The sequence below is a fragment of the Purpureocillium takamizusanense genome, chromosome 3 (genome assembly GCF_022605165.1).
Source record: "Purpureocillium takamizusanense chromosome 3, complete sequence".
In the NCBI taxonomy this organism is placed as follows: domain Eukaryota; kingdom Fungi; phylum Ascomycota; class Sordariomycetes; order Hypocreales; family Ophiocordycipitaceae; genus Purpureocillium; species Purpureocillium takamizusanense.
The window spans coordinates 1,900,123-1,912,111 of NC_063070.1; the positions used below are offsets into that span (position 1 = coordinate 1,900,123).

Below are 11,989 nucleotides of genomic sequence, written 5' to 3' on the forward strand. Positions count from 1 at the left end.
TTCTCCTCTGCCGTGTATGGGCCTCGCCGCGGGCCAACTCGCTGAGGTGCTCCCCGCTGCTCTCACGGTGGGCCCAGTTGGTGTTTGACGAAATTGATGAAACAACTTTCAGCGACGACGGGATGAAAACCGCAACCACTTCCAACGTGCCAAGAGCTGGACCCCCTCAAACCCAGATGCCGCTGCGCCACAGCGCAGGGGGTAACATTCGATCCATCGAATCCGACCGCAGGAGGGCACGTGCGGCGTCGAATGACGTTGCACGTTGCACGTTGCCCCGCCGCCCGCCTGATGACAGCGATTGAGCGCCCCGCCGCCCGCTACCTTGGTGGGTGCTCCAGGACAACACAGCAGCACTGCCCAGGCCAAGCCCGGCACCGCCGCGGGGACCAGGTGCACTGGAAGAAACCTCCAGTAGCAGCAGCTGCTCTGGAGGCAGACTCGGCGGGGGGCAGCTGCTCGCTCCCCGTCCCTCGCAGCTTCCTCCCAACGCGGCCGAAACTTGAACAGCTTGGCACCTCCATCCCGCTCTCATCTTGTTCCAAACAATGCCCGCCAGCGCTCACCATGGCGAGCTTCCTGCGCAGCAAACAGGCCGGCATCCAGAATGACCTCTCGGCGAGCATTCGCCCGGAGCTCTTTGCGCCCGACGACCAGGCGCGCTACGGCATCAACTCGCAGATAAGGTGCGTCCGCTCTCCCACCGCTGATGCCACGATGCCACGATGCCGCAGTTTGAGCTTCACGACGAGGCTCCTCTCCAATGCTGCCCTCGTCGCCCCCGCCCGCGTTTCCCTCTTCCCCGCTGACCCCCCCTTTCCCTGCGCGCCTATCTAGCTGCCTCGCGTACGACCCCATCCAGTCGCTCCTCGCCGTCGGCACCAGCGAGAGCCGCTTTGGCCCCGGCTGCATCTACGTCTTCGGCCAGCGGCGCGTGCAAAAGGTCCTCAGGCCCTCGCGGCCCACGTCGCTGCTCAAGATCCAGTTCACAGCCAACCGTCTCGTCAGCCTCGACGCCAAGAATGAGCTGGCCGTTTGGGATCTCGACGCCGGCGAGCGTCTGACGGGCCAGATCATCGCCGGCCGCGTGGTCGACATGGTCACCGACCCCATGCTCGACTGGGCCTTCCTCGGCCTGCAGAACGGCGACGTCGTCGCCTACGACCTCGACCGCCGCAGTCTGGCCCGCGCGTTCCGCCTCCCCAACTTCTGGGCTGCCGAGCGCGGCCCCAATGCTCGCGCCGCCACTCTCGTCTGCCTCGCCCTGCACCCCCGCGATGTGGGCAAGCTGCTCATCGGCTACACCCACGGCGCGGTCATCTACTCGTTCAAGCAGAACCGCCCTCAGCACTTCCTCGAGTACGTCCTTCCGCCCGGCGCCCCAGGCGGCAGCAGCGTCGGTGTCGACACGCCGCGCCGCCCGCGCCTGACGCATGCCGTCTGGCATCCCTCGGGCACCTTTGTCGTCACCGCCCACGACGACGGCAGCCTCGCCCTGTGGGACCCCAAGGAGGGCCGCCTCATCACGGCGCGCACCCTCGCCCGCAACCGCGTCGACCAGCCCGCCCCCAACTCGGCCCTCGCCATCGTCACGGAGCCCTTTTCCAAGATCGCCTGGTGCTGCAAGCAGAACCCCGAAGACACGGGCCTGCTCGTCGCCGGCGGCCAGAGCCCCGACGCCCCCAAGAGCATGACGTTTGTCGAGCTGGGCCTGACGCCCATGTATGCGACCTCGTCGTGGCAGGCCCTGGGAGACTGGTTCGCCGGCAAGCGCCAGGTCGCGCTCCCGCTGCCCGCCGGCGCGCAGGCCGCCGACTTTTTGCTCGTCCCGCGCGCCTCGCCACACTTTGCCGGCGCGCAGGACCCCATCGCCGTCATTACCACGCTGTCGTCGGGTGAGCTCCTGACCATGAGCTTCCCCTCGGGCTACCCCATCAGCCCGACCAACCAGCTGCACCCATCCACCTTTTTCGTTCATCCCTTTGTCACAAAGGTCAATGTGTCGAGTCTCGAGCGGCCGCGGTGGCTGAGCATGTTTGAGAAGCGCGACCAGGGCGAGCCGCTGCTCAAGGGTGGCGCCGAGGCTTCCCGTCCGCGCAAGCGCTTCGAGGAGCGCACCATTATACAGGCTGCCCATGTCGACAGCACCATCCGTATTTGGGACTCGGGCCACGCCGACGACATCGAGAACGGCCAGGTACTGCAGGTCGACATGGCCAGGGCACTGGACCGCTACGACGACGTTGAGATCACCGCCATGAGCATGGCCGGCGGCACAGGCGAGTTTGTCGTCGGCACGCGCACCGGCGAGGCCGTCGTCTTCCGCTGGGGCGCCAATCGCTTCTACGGGCGCGAGGCGAACCAGACGCTCGAACCCAACCCCAAGGGCCTGACCGACATAAGCTCGCGCGCCGACCCCACGCTCAAGGAGGGGCTGCAGCCGTTTGTGCTCTACGAGATGATGATGGGGCCCATCACCGCCGTGCAAGTGTCCAACGTCGGCTTTGTGGCCGTCGGCTCCGAGCTCGGCTTCCTGACCATCATGGACCTGCGCGGGCCGCGCATCATCTACCAGGCTCCCATGACGGATTTCGCCAAGCAAGAGAAGCGTACCTCGTTCCTCAAGGGCCACCACCACTCGGCCGCGCCCCAAAAGGAATGGCCCGTCGTCATCGAGTTTGGCGTCATGACGCTCGACGACGACAAGTACTCGAGCATCTGCTGCTTCGTCGGCACCAACCTCGGTAAGGTCATCACGTTCAAGCTGCTGCCCGCGGACGGCGGCTATTCGGTGCAGCTCGCGGGCGTCGTGCAGTGCGAAGGGCGCGTCGTCTCGCTGTCTCCCATTGAGGCCAATACGGGCCGGCCCGCCGCGGCGACGGGGCAGATTGTCGCCGGTTTGCGCGAGGGGCGGCAGGTTAACGGCGCGCTCGTGGCTGGTAAGCTGGACCCCTGACCGGGGGGTGGTTGGTGAATTGAGGCTGACAAGGACACAGTCACGCAAAATGAGATGCGAGTGTTTAGGCCGGCGCACGCCAAGGGCGCATCTAGAGAGTTTGACGACGTGCTCTGCGACGCGGCGACGGTGGCCGAGCTGGAGCTGCAGGGCTGGGCCATCGTTGGGTTATTCGGCGACCGCACAGCGCGGGCGTTTTCGATACCGGGGCTCAAGGATCTCGGGCGGGCGGAGCTGCCCATGGTGGACGCGACGCGCAGCACGTCGGCGGTCGTGACGCAGACGGGCGACATCTTTGCGTGGTCGGGCCCCAGCGAGCTGGCCGTCATCCACGTCTGGGGCACGGGCAAGCCGTGGCAGCAGTCGCCCGACACCATGATCAACCCCAAGCTCGAGTGCCCGCCGCGGCCGACGATTTCCAACGTGCAGTGGATCTCTGGGACGCAGTATGTGTCGCCGCTGGACCTGGACCTGCTGGTGGGAGGGCCGGACCGGCCACCGAGCAAGCGCATGATGGAGGCGGCGGCGGCGGAGCAGCGCGCTGCCCGGGGCGCGACGGGGACGGCGGGCGTGGCGGCGGGCGCGGCGGCAGGCGCTGCGGCCAACGAGACATGGGGAGCGTACCTGACGCGGCAGCTCAACGAGCGGACCGAGAAGCTGAACCTGATGGGCGACGGCATGGACGATCTACAGCAGCAGAGCCAGGGATGGGCCGACGACGTGAGCAAGTACATCAACAAGCAGAAGCGCAACATGGTCATGGGCAGCCTGAAGAGCAAGTTCTTCTAGCTGGGGTGACGGGCAGTCCGAACGAAGGAACGTGGACTGCGGGAAAAGTCTGGGGACGCGGACGAGCAGACGGCGTTGGGGCGGGTTGCATCTCGGTCGCGCATTCGTTACGGACTAGGTATGTATGGATGACGCCTGCCTCGGCGAGCGTCCGTGATGCCACGGCGAGTACTGTAGATCAAACACCAAGGAACTCTTGTAGCTCTGCGCAGCTCTCAGCCGCTTGCTTACCCGGTGAACTGTGCGACGAGGCGAGGTGCCGCTCCTCCAGGCACGGGGAACGGATGCGGATGGGGGTTGGCGGGCTTCGGTGTCCGGCACGGCAGATCGGCGCAAGGCGCAGAGGAGCCGACGATCCGCTGGATGCAAGGCACGGGGCATCGCCAAGACGGCGCCACCAGATTGGGGGAAGAGGAGAGGAGGGTGCTGCTGCTGCTGCTGCTGATCATAATGGTGATGATGATGATTATGAGTGGGTAGTTCCTCCATCTGACCGTCGGGTGCGCGTGGTGGATGCGCATCAGGTCCAATGGTGGGTGTTTGGCGGGCGCGAATAAGCGCGGTGCAGGTTAGACCGTCTTACACCCTATGCAACCTCGCATCCGGCTACGAACACGCGAGGGATCGCGCGCACACCCTACTTCTTCTGTAGGCACTACTGCATATTCCTCTTCCTTGCCCGTGCGGCCAGTGGGAGAAGAGCATAGTGTCTGGTGGGCGTTGCTGCACGTGCGCGGTGCTTTCCCCTGACGGATGGACGGCTGTATTAATAAGTTAGTAACTATCGTGTTTCTCGTTTGAGAAGCCTTGGGTGGTGGCGACGGCGGCTCTGCGGATGGATCAGAATGGATGGATGGATGGATGGATGGATGTACGGATGGTGCCTGCGGCGGATCGGCAGTGGGCGCGAGGAGGCTCCGGGAGGTGTACCTGACATGCATACCACATTCCGGATGTATGTGTGAGCAGGGCACTAGACGTTACACTTGTATGAATGAGGTCTTTGTTGGTGATTTCTGTGCGTCTTCGAAGCCCGTCGCAAAAGGCCGCCGGAGTTTTAGGCCACGTGCGAAGTCCATACGGCGCGGATGCCCAAAAGCGCCACGCTGCGCATACACAAGACGGACACTGTTACTTTTTTACTCTGAAAACATGAGTAAGATATAAATAGAATTTTGTGCTACTACGTACCTCGATGGCTCCTCCACTTACTACCTTACGTCCATTGAATGAATGGCTCCGACGCCCGGCCTACACGTTGGACGGGCCCCGAATCCCGACAGGGCCTGTGTGTGTGCTCTCCGAGAATGGGGCCATACACCACACACGGATCATCGTGATTTGGGGGCTGCGCGCGCGAACGAACGACGGGGCGACGGTTTGGACGTCGACCGACGTTGCATTCTGACACCGAGAGGCGTGGGGGATGAGCCATGTCCATCTATCTCCTGTGGAAGAAGAGTCGGGGTGATTACGGCCTCGAAGACTGCGGTCGTGGGACTTTTTTCTTTCTTTCTTTCTTTCGTCCTGACATGGTGTGTATGTATGTACTTTGACAGAGTCACGGTCGGGACATAGAGGGGCGGGCTGCAGTATGCACGGACGAGTATAAGACGGCCGTCATCATCTTCATTATCGTCGACTCTGTTTCCTCGTTTGTCTGTACCATTTATCAATCCCAAAGAAAACATAGCCCAGCCGAAGCAGTACACGACAAAACCAAACGCAACAGCAACGAAAAACTTGTTCATAAAAGAAGGACACTTAAAGTCATCATCATCATCATCATCATCATCATGAAGGTCACCGGTCTCGTCGCCCTCGTCGCCGCGCTCGGCGCCTCGTCGGGTCTTGCCGCCCCTGCTCCCGTCGCCGACGTCGAGCAGCAGCAGCCCGAGCTGGTCGCGCGCGCCAACCTGCCGGGTCTCAACGCCCAGCAGAGCGCCCACGCGCGCGCCATCATCGCCGAGAGCAACAAGGAGAAGCTCGGCCACCAGGGGTGCCTCGCGGCCATTACCACCGGCCTGACCGAGGTACGTTGCACACACTCACACACCTCACACATAGAGAGAGGGAGAGAAGGGGAGAGAGAGAGAGAGAGAGAGTACCTTCAACCGTCATCCCGCCCCCTTCCTCATCTTCCCCCGCCGCGAAAGAAACGATCAAGATATGGAAGAAAAAAAAAAGAAGAAAAACCTCGCTGACACACACGACCTCCCAACCAGTCCACGCTGCGCGTCCTGGCCAACAACAAGGTGCCCCAGTCGCTCAAGTACAAGCACGACGGCCTCGGGTCCGACCACGACAGCATCGGCATCTTCCAGCAGCGGGCCATGTACTACAAGGACATCAAGTGCGACATGGACGCCGCGTGCTCGGCCGGCCTCTTCTTCAAGGGCATGAAGGCCGTCAAGGGCTGGCAGACGATGGACGTGGCGACGCTCTGCCAAAAGGTGCAGCGCTCGGGCGTCCCCACCGCCTACAAGAAGCACGTCGCCGCGGCGACCAAGATTTGCAAGGCCGGCGGCGCTTGAGGTGGAGAAGTGGCGGCGGACGCGCGGGTGCCTTGCATTAGACTCCCTGGATGGTTGAGCTCAAAACGTCATATTTATATATATATATATATATTTGTGTGTGTGTGTGTGTGTGTGTGTGTGTGTGTGTGTGTGTGTGTGCGCGTGTGTGTGAATGTGTGTAAGTGATATACTACCCGTGTACGCGAGCAGGACACCGTAGGACTCGATGACGACAAGTGAGTGAGAGAGTGATGAGCCATCGCGAACAAAGACGTCCGTCTCCATATGCTTTCTCACGTTGCTGACCTTGTTGCCCATCTCTTAAAAGGCCGGGTTCCTGCCGCCATGGCCCGGGTTCTGCCGGTGCGCGCGTAGCAGCAGACCCGGCCAGCTGCCGGCCGGGTGCTTCTGCGTGCTCGGCCACGTCAAGTTATCGGGCGGCAGGCCACCGTCGTCATCGCCGTGGCCGGCCTGCCCGACGACGGCGTTGGCGAGGACCTCCTCGACGTCGAGGCGCGGCAGCAGGGCCTCGGCCTCGGCGCACACGGCAGCGGCCCCGGGCGTGGCATCGCGCGTGGCCCGCGAAAAGTCGAGCAGGACGCCGAGGCGCACGAGCCGCGACAGGGGGTCGATGCGCTCCGCGATGCCCGCCGAGGTGTGCACGGCGATGGCGGTCCACACGCGGTGCGCGTCGGCCTCGGCGGCAGCGTCGTTCTTGTCGTCATCATCGGTAGCAGAGGAGGCCTCGTGGGCCGACGACACGGAGCCCTTCTTGAGCAGCAGCAGGGCCTTGGCCGCGTCCGCGCCCTCGACCTCGAAGCGCTGCGGGCCGTTGAAGCGCTCGCCGGCGCCGAGGTCGTGGCACACGCACGCGACGAAGAGCAGCTCGAGCCCCCGGCCCTGCCTGTAGGCGACGCAAGCCCCGTCCGTCTCGGCGAGCCACCGCGCGAGGAGGAAGACGCGCAGCGAGTGGTTGACGAGGGGCTCGGGCAGCGTGTCGCGCGCGAGGGCGAGGGCCTCGTCGCAGATGGCGCTGCCGGCGGGGATGCGGTCGGCGAGTGACATGACGAAGACGACGACGATGGTGTTTGAGGATGTGGAGGGTGGTGGTGGTGATGGTGATGAACGCGGGCGGCGGCGCAGTGGCTTGGGTCGATTTGGTGTGAAGCTGAGGTAGTCCTGGGTCTCTTCTTCCAAGTTTCAAGTCTCCCGAGTCTTTGACGTTTTGCTGTCGGGATGGAGCGGTGATGGTGACTCTGCGCAAGTCGGCCGCTTTATATCGATAGTTGCGTTGTAGTCACTCGCTCAACCTCGTACTTTGTAACTACTGAATACTTGGCAGATGCTTCCATTTATTATTTGACTAATTACTTACACACAGCTCCCTCCCTCATACCAGTGATACCACCTCGCCCAGCAGCCAATTGACAACTGCCCGTCCCCTACCCCACAGCAAAGGGCGCGCGCGTGCTCGTCCCCTACGACCTCAACCCCGACACCCTCGCCGAGCCGTCGCTGGAGAGTCATTCCAGCATCGCCATCGTCATCATCAGCCTCCACGGCTGGTGAAGGTGTCTGAAACCAGCGACCGGCATCTCCGGCAGCGGCACCACCCTCGGCGGGCAGACGGGCTCGGCCGGCCGTTGCGGTGGTGGCGGCTCGCTGCCGGCTTCCCAATCTGGTACGCGGGGCGGCGGGCGGGCCGTGTGATTGATGGGAGAAAAAAAAAAAGCGCCTCCAGAGTCGTCGTCGTCGAGCGAGGTGTGTGTCAACCTCAGGTTGATACACACTGACGGATAAAGATGGGATGCATTATTAGCATGGAATTCCTCAGCAAAATGTCAGCGGCCGCGCGGCTACTTAAAGCAGAACTCATCGCAGCTTTTTTTTCTCTCTCTTGTTGTTCTTTTGCTTCCCAAGTCCTCCTCCTTCTTCTGGCGCCCAATTGGTATTAGTTATCATCTTCCCCAGCTTTCGCCCATCACCATACCACTTACACGGGCGAAACCACGACAACCCCGCAACGCCATCGCAACCGCGACACAGCAGCAGCAGCGGGTGCAAGCCACACCCCACAACTTCCAACTACATCCCTAGCCATCCATCACCATCACCATCACCATCACCACCGCCGCCCGCTCGCCCGCCCGCCCGCCCCCCATGGCCGACGACGTCGAGCGCAACGGCTGGCACGCCGTGCCCCTGGACCCCAGCAAGATCTTCCACGGCGGCAGGCCCTTTGTCAACGAGCCCACGGCCGTCCGCGTCAACGACGTCGTCTTTCCCGACGATGACGCCGTCGTCGCCTTCGTGCGCGACCACGTCAGGGAGAAGCTCCCTGACAAGACCTTCAACCACTCGATGCGGGTGTACTACTACGGTACGTGGCTCACGCCAGGCGGCGCACGAGCGCAAAAGTGGACATGCGCGGCAGGATCGGCAGAAGTGGCAGCGGCGATGACGAGAGCAACAACAACAACAACACAAACTAAGGAGAGAGGAAACAAAGGGGTGGAGGGGGTTTTATGCACCATCACTGACATCACTCCGCAGCCACCGCCATCCTCAGGGACCAGTTCCCCGAGCGCAGCCAGCAGCTCTCCCCCGTGACCCTCGCCCTCGCCTGCCTGCTCCACGACATTGGCACCGCGGACGAGCACATGGCCGCGTCGCGCATGTCCTTTGAGTTCTACGGCGCCATCCAGGCGCGCGATCTACTCCTTGCCAGGGGCTGCCCGCGGGACCGGGCCGACGCCGTCTGCGAGACCGTCATGCGCCACCAGGACCTCGGCGTCGACGGCACAATCACCTTTCTCGGCCAGCTGATCCAGCTCGCCACCATTTTCGACAACGTGAGCGACCACCCGGCCGTCGCAGACTTTGGCCAAGTACTGCACCCGGAAACGCGCGAGGACGTCATCGCCGCGTTCCCTCGCCGCGGCTGGCTGGGCTGCTTCGCAGACACAGTGCGCCGCGAAATCACCCAGAAGCCCTGGTGCCACACTACGCACATACCCGACTTCGCGGCAAAGATAAGGGGAAATAAACTCATGGCCCGATATGAGTAGCTTTGCCGGTCCAACCATAAGGTTTGACGCTCGACAGAGTGTAAGCGAGACGCGTCGTGCCACGGTCTGCTTTGTATATAAAAACGACAACAGACACAACACGCAGAACACACAACGCAGAACAGACAAGACACTCGCGACACTCACGACGTTCATGACACTCACGAAATTCACGGCATTCACGAAGTTCACGGCATTCACGACGTTCTTGACATTCACGGCATTCACAGCATTCTCGACACACCACACACCACACAAACAGCACGGCAAACACACATCGTCACGCAACGGCACGGCTCATCACGAGGCAATAGCACACCGTCAAGCAACAGTCTATTGTCAGGCAACAATCCGTTCCAAGGTAACCACCAATCGACAAGCAGGTCACTTGGACAAGCAAAGACAAATCGCCAAGCAACAACCCATCGTCCGGGGACTTTCTCGCTCTGGTAATCAACAACATCATCGTGGGTCCTGCGCCGCTGTGATTGCAGGTACTCCTCCACGCGAGCGAACTTCGCACCACGACAACACCCTCGTTCCCCCGTGTTCTTGGGTACTGCAATGGATCCGAACGGCTTCTACCCAAGCAGGCCGCAAGGCGACATGGCTGGCTGGGATACCACCTGGCTGGGGAATTATGGAATGGCGTTTACCAACGGTGGAATGGCGCCCATGAATCCGTCTCCGATGACTTCGGCGCCAGTAGTGCCCTACCCGACCGCATTCAACCTGGGCGCTGGTCCTGTCACAGGCTACCTCGCACCGCAACAGATGGGCATGAACCCGGGCCACGCGCCACACCACGGCCCGAACGGCCGCAATATCGCAGGAGACTGGATGCCCACGCGGCCACGTTCGTCACGGTACGGCCAAGGGACTCCTCGTCCAAGCCCGCTCAATCGTCCCGTTACCGTGACGCCGGCATCATCTCGTGCGCAGCATGCGCAGACAAACCCGTCAGAGAGACATGAAGACGGCACGGCCCTGAACGCCAACGGACAGCCCATCGCGAATCTGTTCGACCCAAGCAGCGTCGCATGCCGCCGCGAGCCTGTTGCCGTATACAACCACGAGAAGTCATTGCTGCAACTCGAGAGTCCCGTTCCCGAGCACATGGGACCACGCGTATTTCCACGATGCGACCGTGAGTCTCTCGTAGTTTGCTGCGGTGTCGCGGTTCCAGGAGGGCCACGAGCAGCTTGGAGCGTCTTCTGCGGTTGGGGCTCCAAGTACAACGAGAAGGGCGTGCTCGGCCCAGAAAGCGGTGTGACCCTGAGCGAGCATGGGGTGCAGGCGTACGCCGCGTCCAAGGCCGTCAACATCGTCAGGAAGTTGCACCAAGGGGACCGCACGCTGCGTCATGTATACATTGTCTCGTCGTCGAAGTATGTTGAAAGCTCCTTGACGGTCAACTCTTCTTGGTTCGAAAGCAGCAAGGATGGTGGCATGGACGCAGCTCAGGTCATCCGCGATACACTTGCTGGAATCAAGGACTTTGAGCGAAGCCGGGCCAGCAGACGGAACAAGTCGATCAAGTTGTGGTATGTTCCATTGGAGGAGAACAAGCAAGCGCAGGAGCTGGCCGCGCAGGCGCTCGAGGCAGAAGACGAGGTTGGAGAGGAAGGGTCTGACGATACGTTTGACCAGTGGTCTGATCAGGGGCCAGACGGTATGGCAGAGGAGCCGTCGAGGCAGTCGAACCAGAAGTCGAGCCCAGGGTCAAGCGAGGGGACAGTCAAAGGGGCAGACCAGGGGAGGACCCGGGAGTCAAGCCAGGGGACGATCCTTGAGTCGTCCCACCAGTCATGTTCTGGGTTGTCGCCCGGCATGTTTCCTGTGGCGAGTCTCGCGCTTGCTCCAGGTTCGCCCCTTGGGTCGACGCATGGGGAAGCTCCTGGATCATCGCCTGGGACACCCATGGAGTCGCCAGAGACAGTTGAGGCGACAGTTGAGCCAGCAGGACGGGCCCAAATCACGGTGGCAGACGAGACGGAAACGCCGATGCTGACCACGGTGCCCACAGCGTTTGAAGCAGGAAGAATGGGCCTCCCCTTTGCGGAACCGGCAGAGGCAGACCCGGAGGGGGGACAGGTAGAAATCAGCGAAGACACGCTGTACTCGCACATGTCGCCCGAGGAAAGGCAGTGGATGCGCGACTGGGCCGACCAAATGGCGGAAGAAGCCATGGCGGCCCAGGCTCGTGAGCCAGAGGCGCCGAGAACCGTGAGCCTCAGAGACCTTAGCTATTCCACGCTCGAATAGTAGGGCGAATCTTAGTGGCCGTGGTCCGGAATGCGGAACAGGGCCGAGGGTAAGGTCAAGGTTGCTTCTGTCAAGTGGTGATGTTGGACGCGGGAGTTTTGAAGAAGGAGAAAAACAGAAAAAAAGAAACAAAAGAGAAAACCCCCCCAAAAAAGGAGCGTGTGCAGTTGGGATATCACTGGCCGTAAGACGTTGGACAAATGAACGGAAAAAATCAACGCTGGCTAGGGATGGTGGAAAGGAGTGGAGGAGGAGAGTGGGTGGAGGAGGAAGACGGGGAGCTGTTGTGTATTATGTTTGCCGGGCGCGGAGCTGTACATACCGCTGGACTGTAGTAGCCAAGATACCCACGCCCTGCTGGTTCTTTCCCAACCTGGAAGTCCCTGCCAAAACTG

At 61.8% G+C, this 11,989-nt stretch overlaps 5 protein-coding genes across 6 annotated transcripts; 4 read left to right on the forward strand and 1 right to left on the reverse strand.

Annotated features, from left to right (window-relative positions):
* Positions 1-393: 393 nt before the first annotated feature.
* On the forward strand, positions 394-4,617 carry SRO7 (Lethal(2) giant larvae sro7). Of its 2 annotated transcripts, XM_047985343.1 has the most exons (3): positions 394-686; positions 838-2,939; positions 2,997-4,617. In XM_047985343.1, exons 1-3 carry the CDS (start codon positions 568-570, stop codon positions 3,743-3,745), a joined length of 2,970 nt encoding a protein of 989 aa, XP_047841320.1. In that variant the 5' UTR covers positions 394-567; the 3' UTR covers positions 3,746-4,617. The 2 variants fall into 2 exon arrangements, with proteins under 2 accessions (XP_047841320.1, XP_047841321.1); XM_047985344.1 differs by having other exon boundaries at positions 838-3,518.
* Positions 4,618-5,495: 878 nt separating this feature from the next.
* On the forward strand, positions 5,496-6,349 carry JDV02_004156 (uncharacterized protein). The gene is made up of 2 exons (XM_047985345.1): positions 5,496-5,778; positions 5,971-6,349. Exons 1-2 carry the CDS (start codon positions 5,542-5,544, stop codon positions 6,277-6,279), a joined length of 546 nt encoding a protein of 181 aa, XP_047841322.1. The 5' UTR covers positions 5,496-5,541; the 3' UTR covers positions 6,280-6,349.
* A 44-nt stretch (positions 6,350-6,393) lies between these two features.
* Positions 6,394-7,556, reverse strand: JDV02_004157 (uncharacterized protein). Its single transcript, XM_047985346.1, has one exon. It carries the CDS (start codon positions 7,324-7,326, stop codon positions 6,583-6,585), a length of 744 nt encoding a protein of 247 aa, XP_047841323.1. The 5' UTR covers positions 7,327-7,556; the 3' UTR covers positions 6,394-6,582.
* An 865-nt stretch (positions 7,557-8,421) lies between these two features.
* Positions 8,422-9,329, forward strand: JDV02_004158 (Cyanamide hydratase; the record flags this gene model as incomplete). The annotated part of the gene is made up of 2 exons (XM_047985347.1): positions 8,422-8,641; positions 8,815-9,329. The coding sequence occupies 2 exons, from the start codon at positions 8,422-8,424 to the stop codon at positions 9,327-9,329; spliced, it is 735 nt and encodes a 244-aa protein (XP_047841324.1).
* A 564-nt stretch (positions 9,330-9,893) lies between these two features.
* JDV02_004159 (Ribonuclease H) lies at positions 9,894-11,594 on the forward strand (the record flags this gene model as incomplete). Its single annotated transcript, XM_047985348.1, has 1 exon — positions 9,894-11,594. One exon carries the CDS (start codon positions 9,894-9,896, stop codon positions 11,592-11,594), a length of 1,701 nt encoding a protein of 566 aa, XP_047841325.1.
* Between the last annotated feature and the right edge of the window lie 395 nt (positions 11,595-11,989).

Coding starts and splice junctions, on each gene's coding strand:
- JDV02_004156 (XM_047985345.1), top strand. CDS start 5,542: ATGAAGGTCACCGGTCTCGTCGCCCTCGTCGCCGCGCTCGGCGCCTCG. Junction 5,779..5,970: donor TTACCACCGGCCTGACCGAG/GTACGTTGCACA, acceptor CCTCCCAACCAG/TCCACGCTGCGCGTCCTGGC.
- SRO7 (XM_047985343.1), top strand. CDS start 568: ATGGCGAGCTTCCTGCGCAGCAAACAGGCCGGCATCCAGAATGACCTC. Junction 687..837: donor GGCATCAACTCGCAGATAAG/GTGCGTCCGCTC, acceptor GCGCCTATCTAG/CTGCCTCGCGTACGACCCCA. Junction 2,940..2,996: donor TAACGGCGCGCTCGTGGCTG/GTAAGCTGGACC, acceptor ACAAGGACACAG/TCACGCAAAATGAGATGCGA.
- JDV02_004157 (XM_047985346.1), bottom strand. CDS start 7,326: ATGTCACTCGCCGACCGCATCCCCGCCGGCAGCGCCATCTGCGACGAG.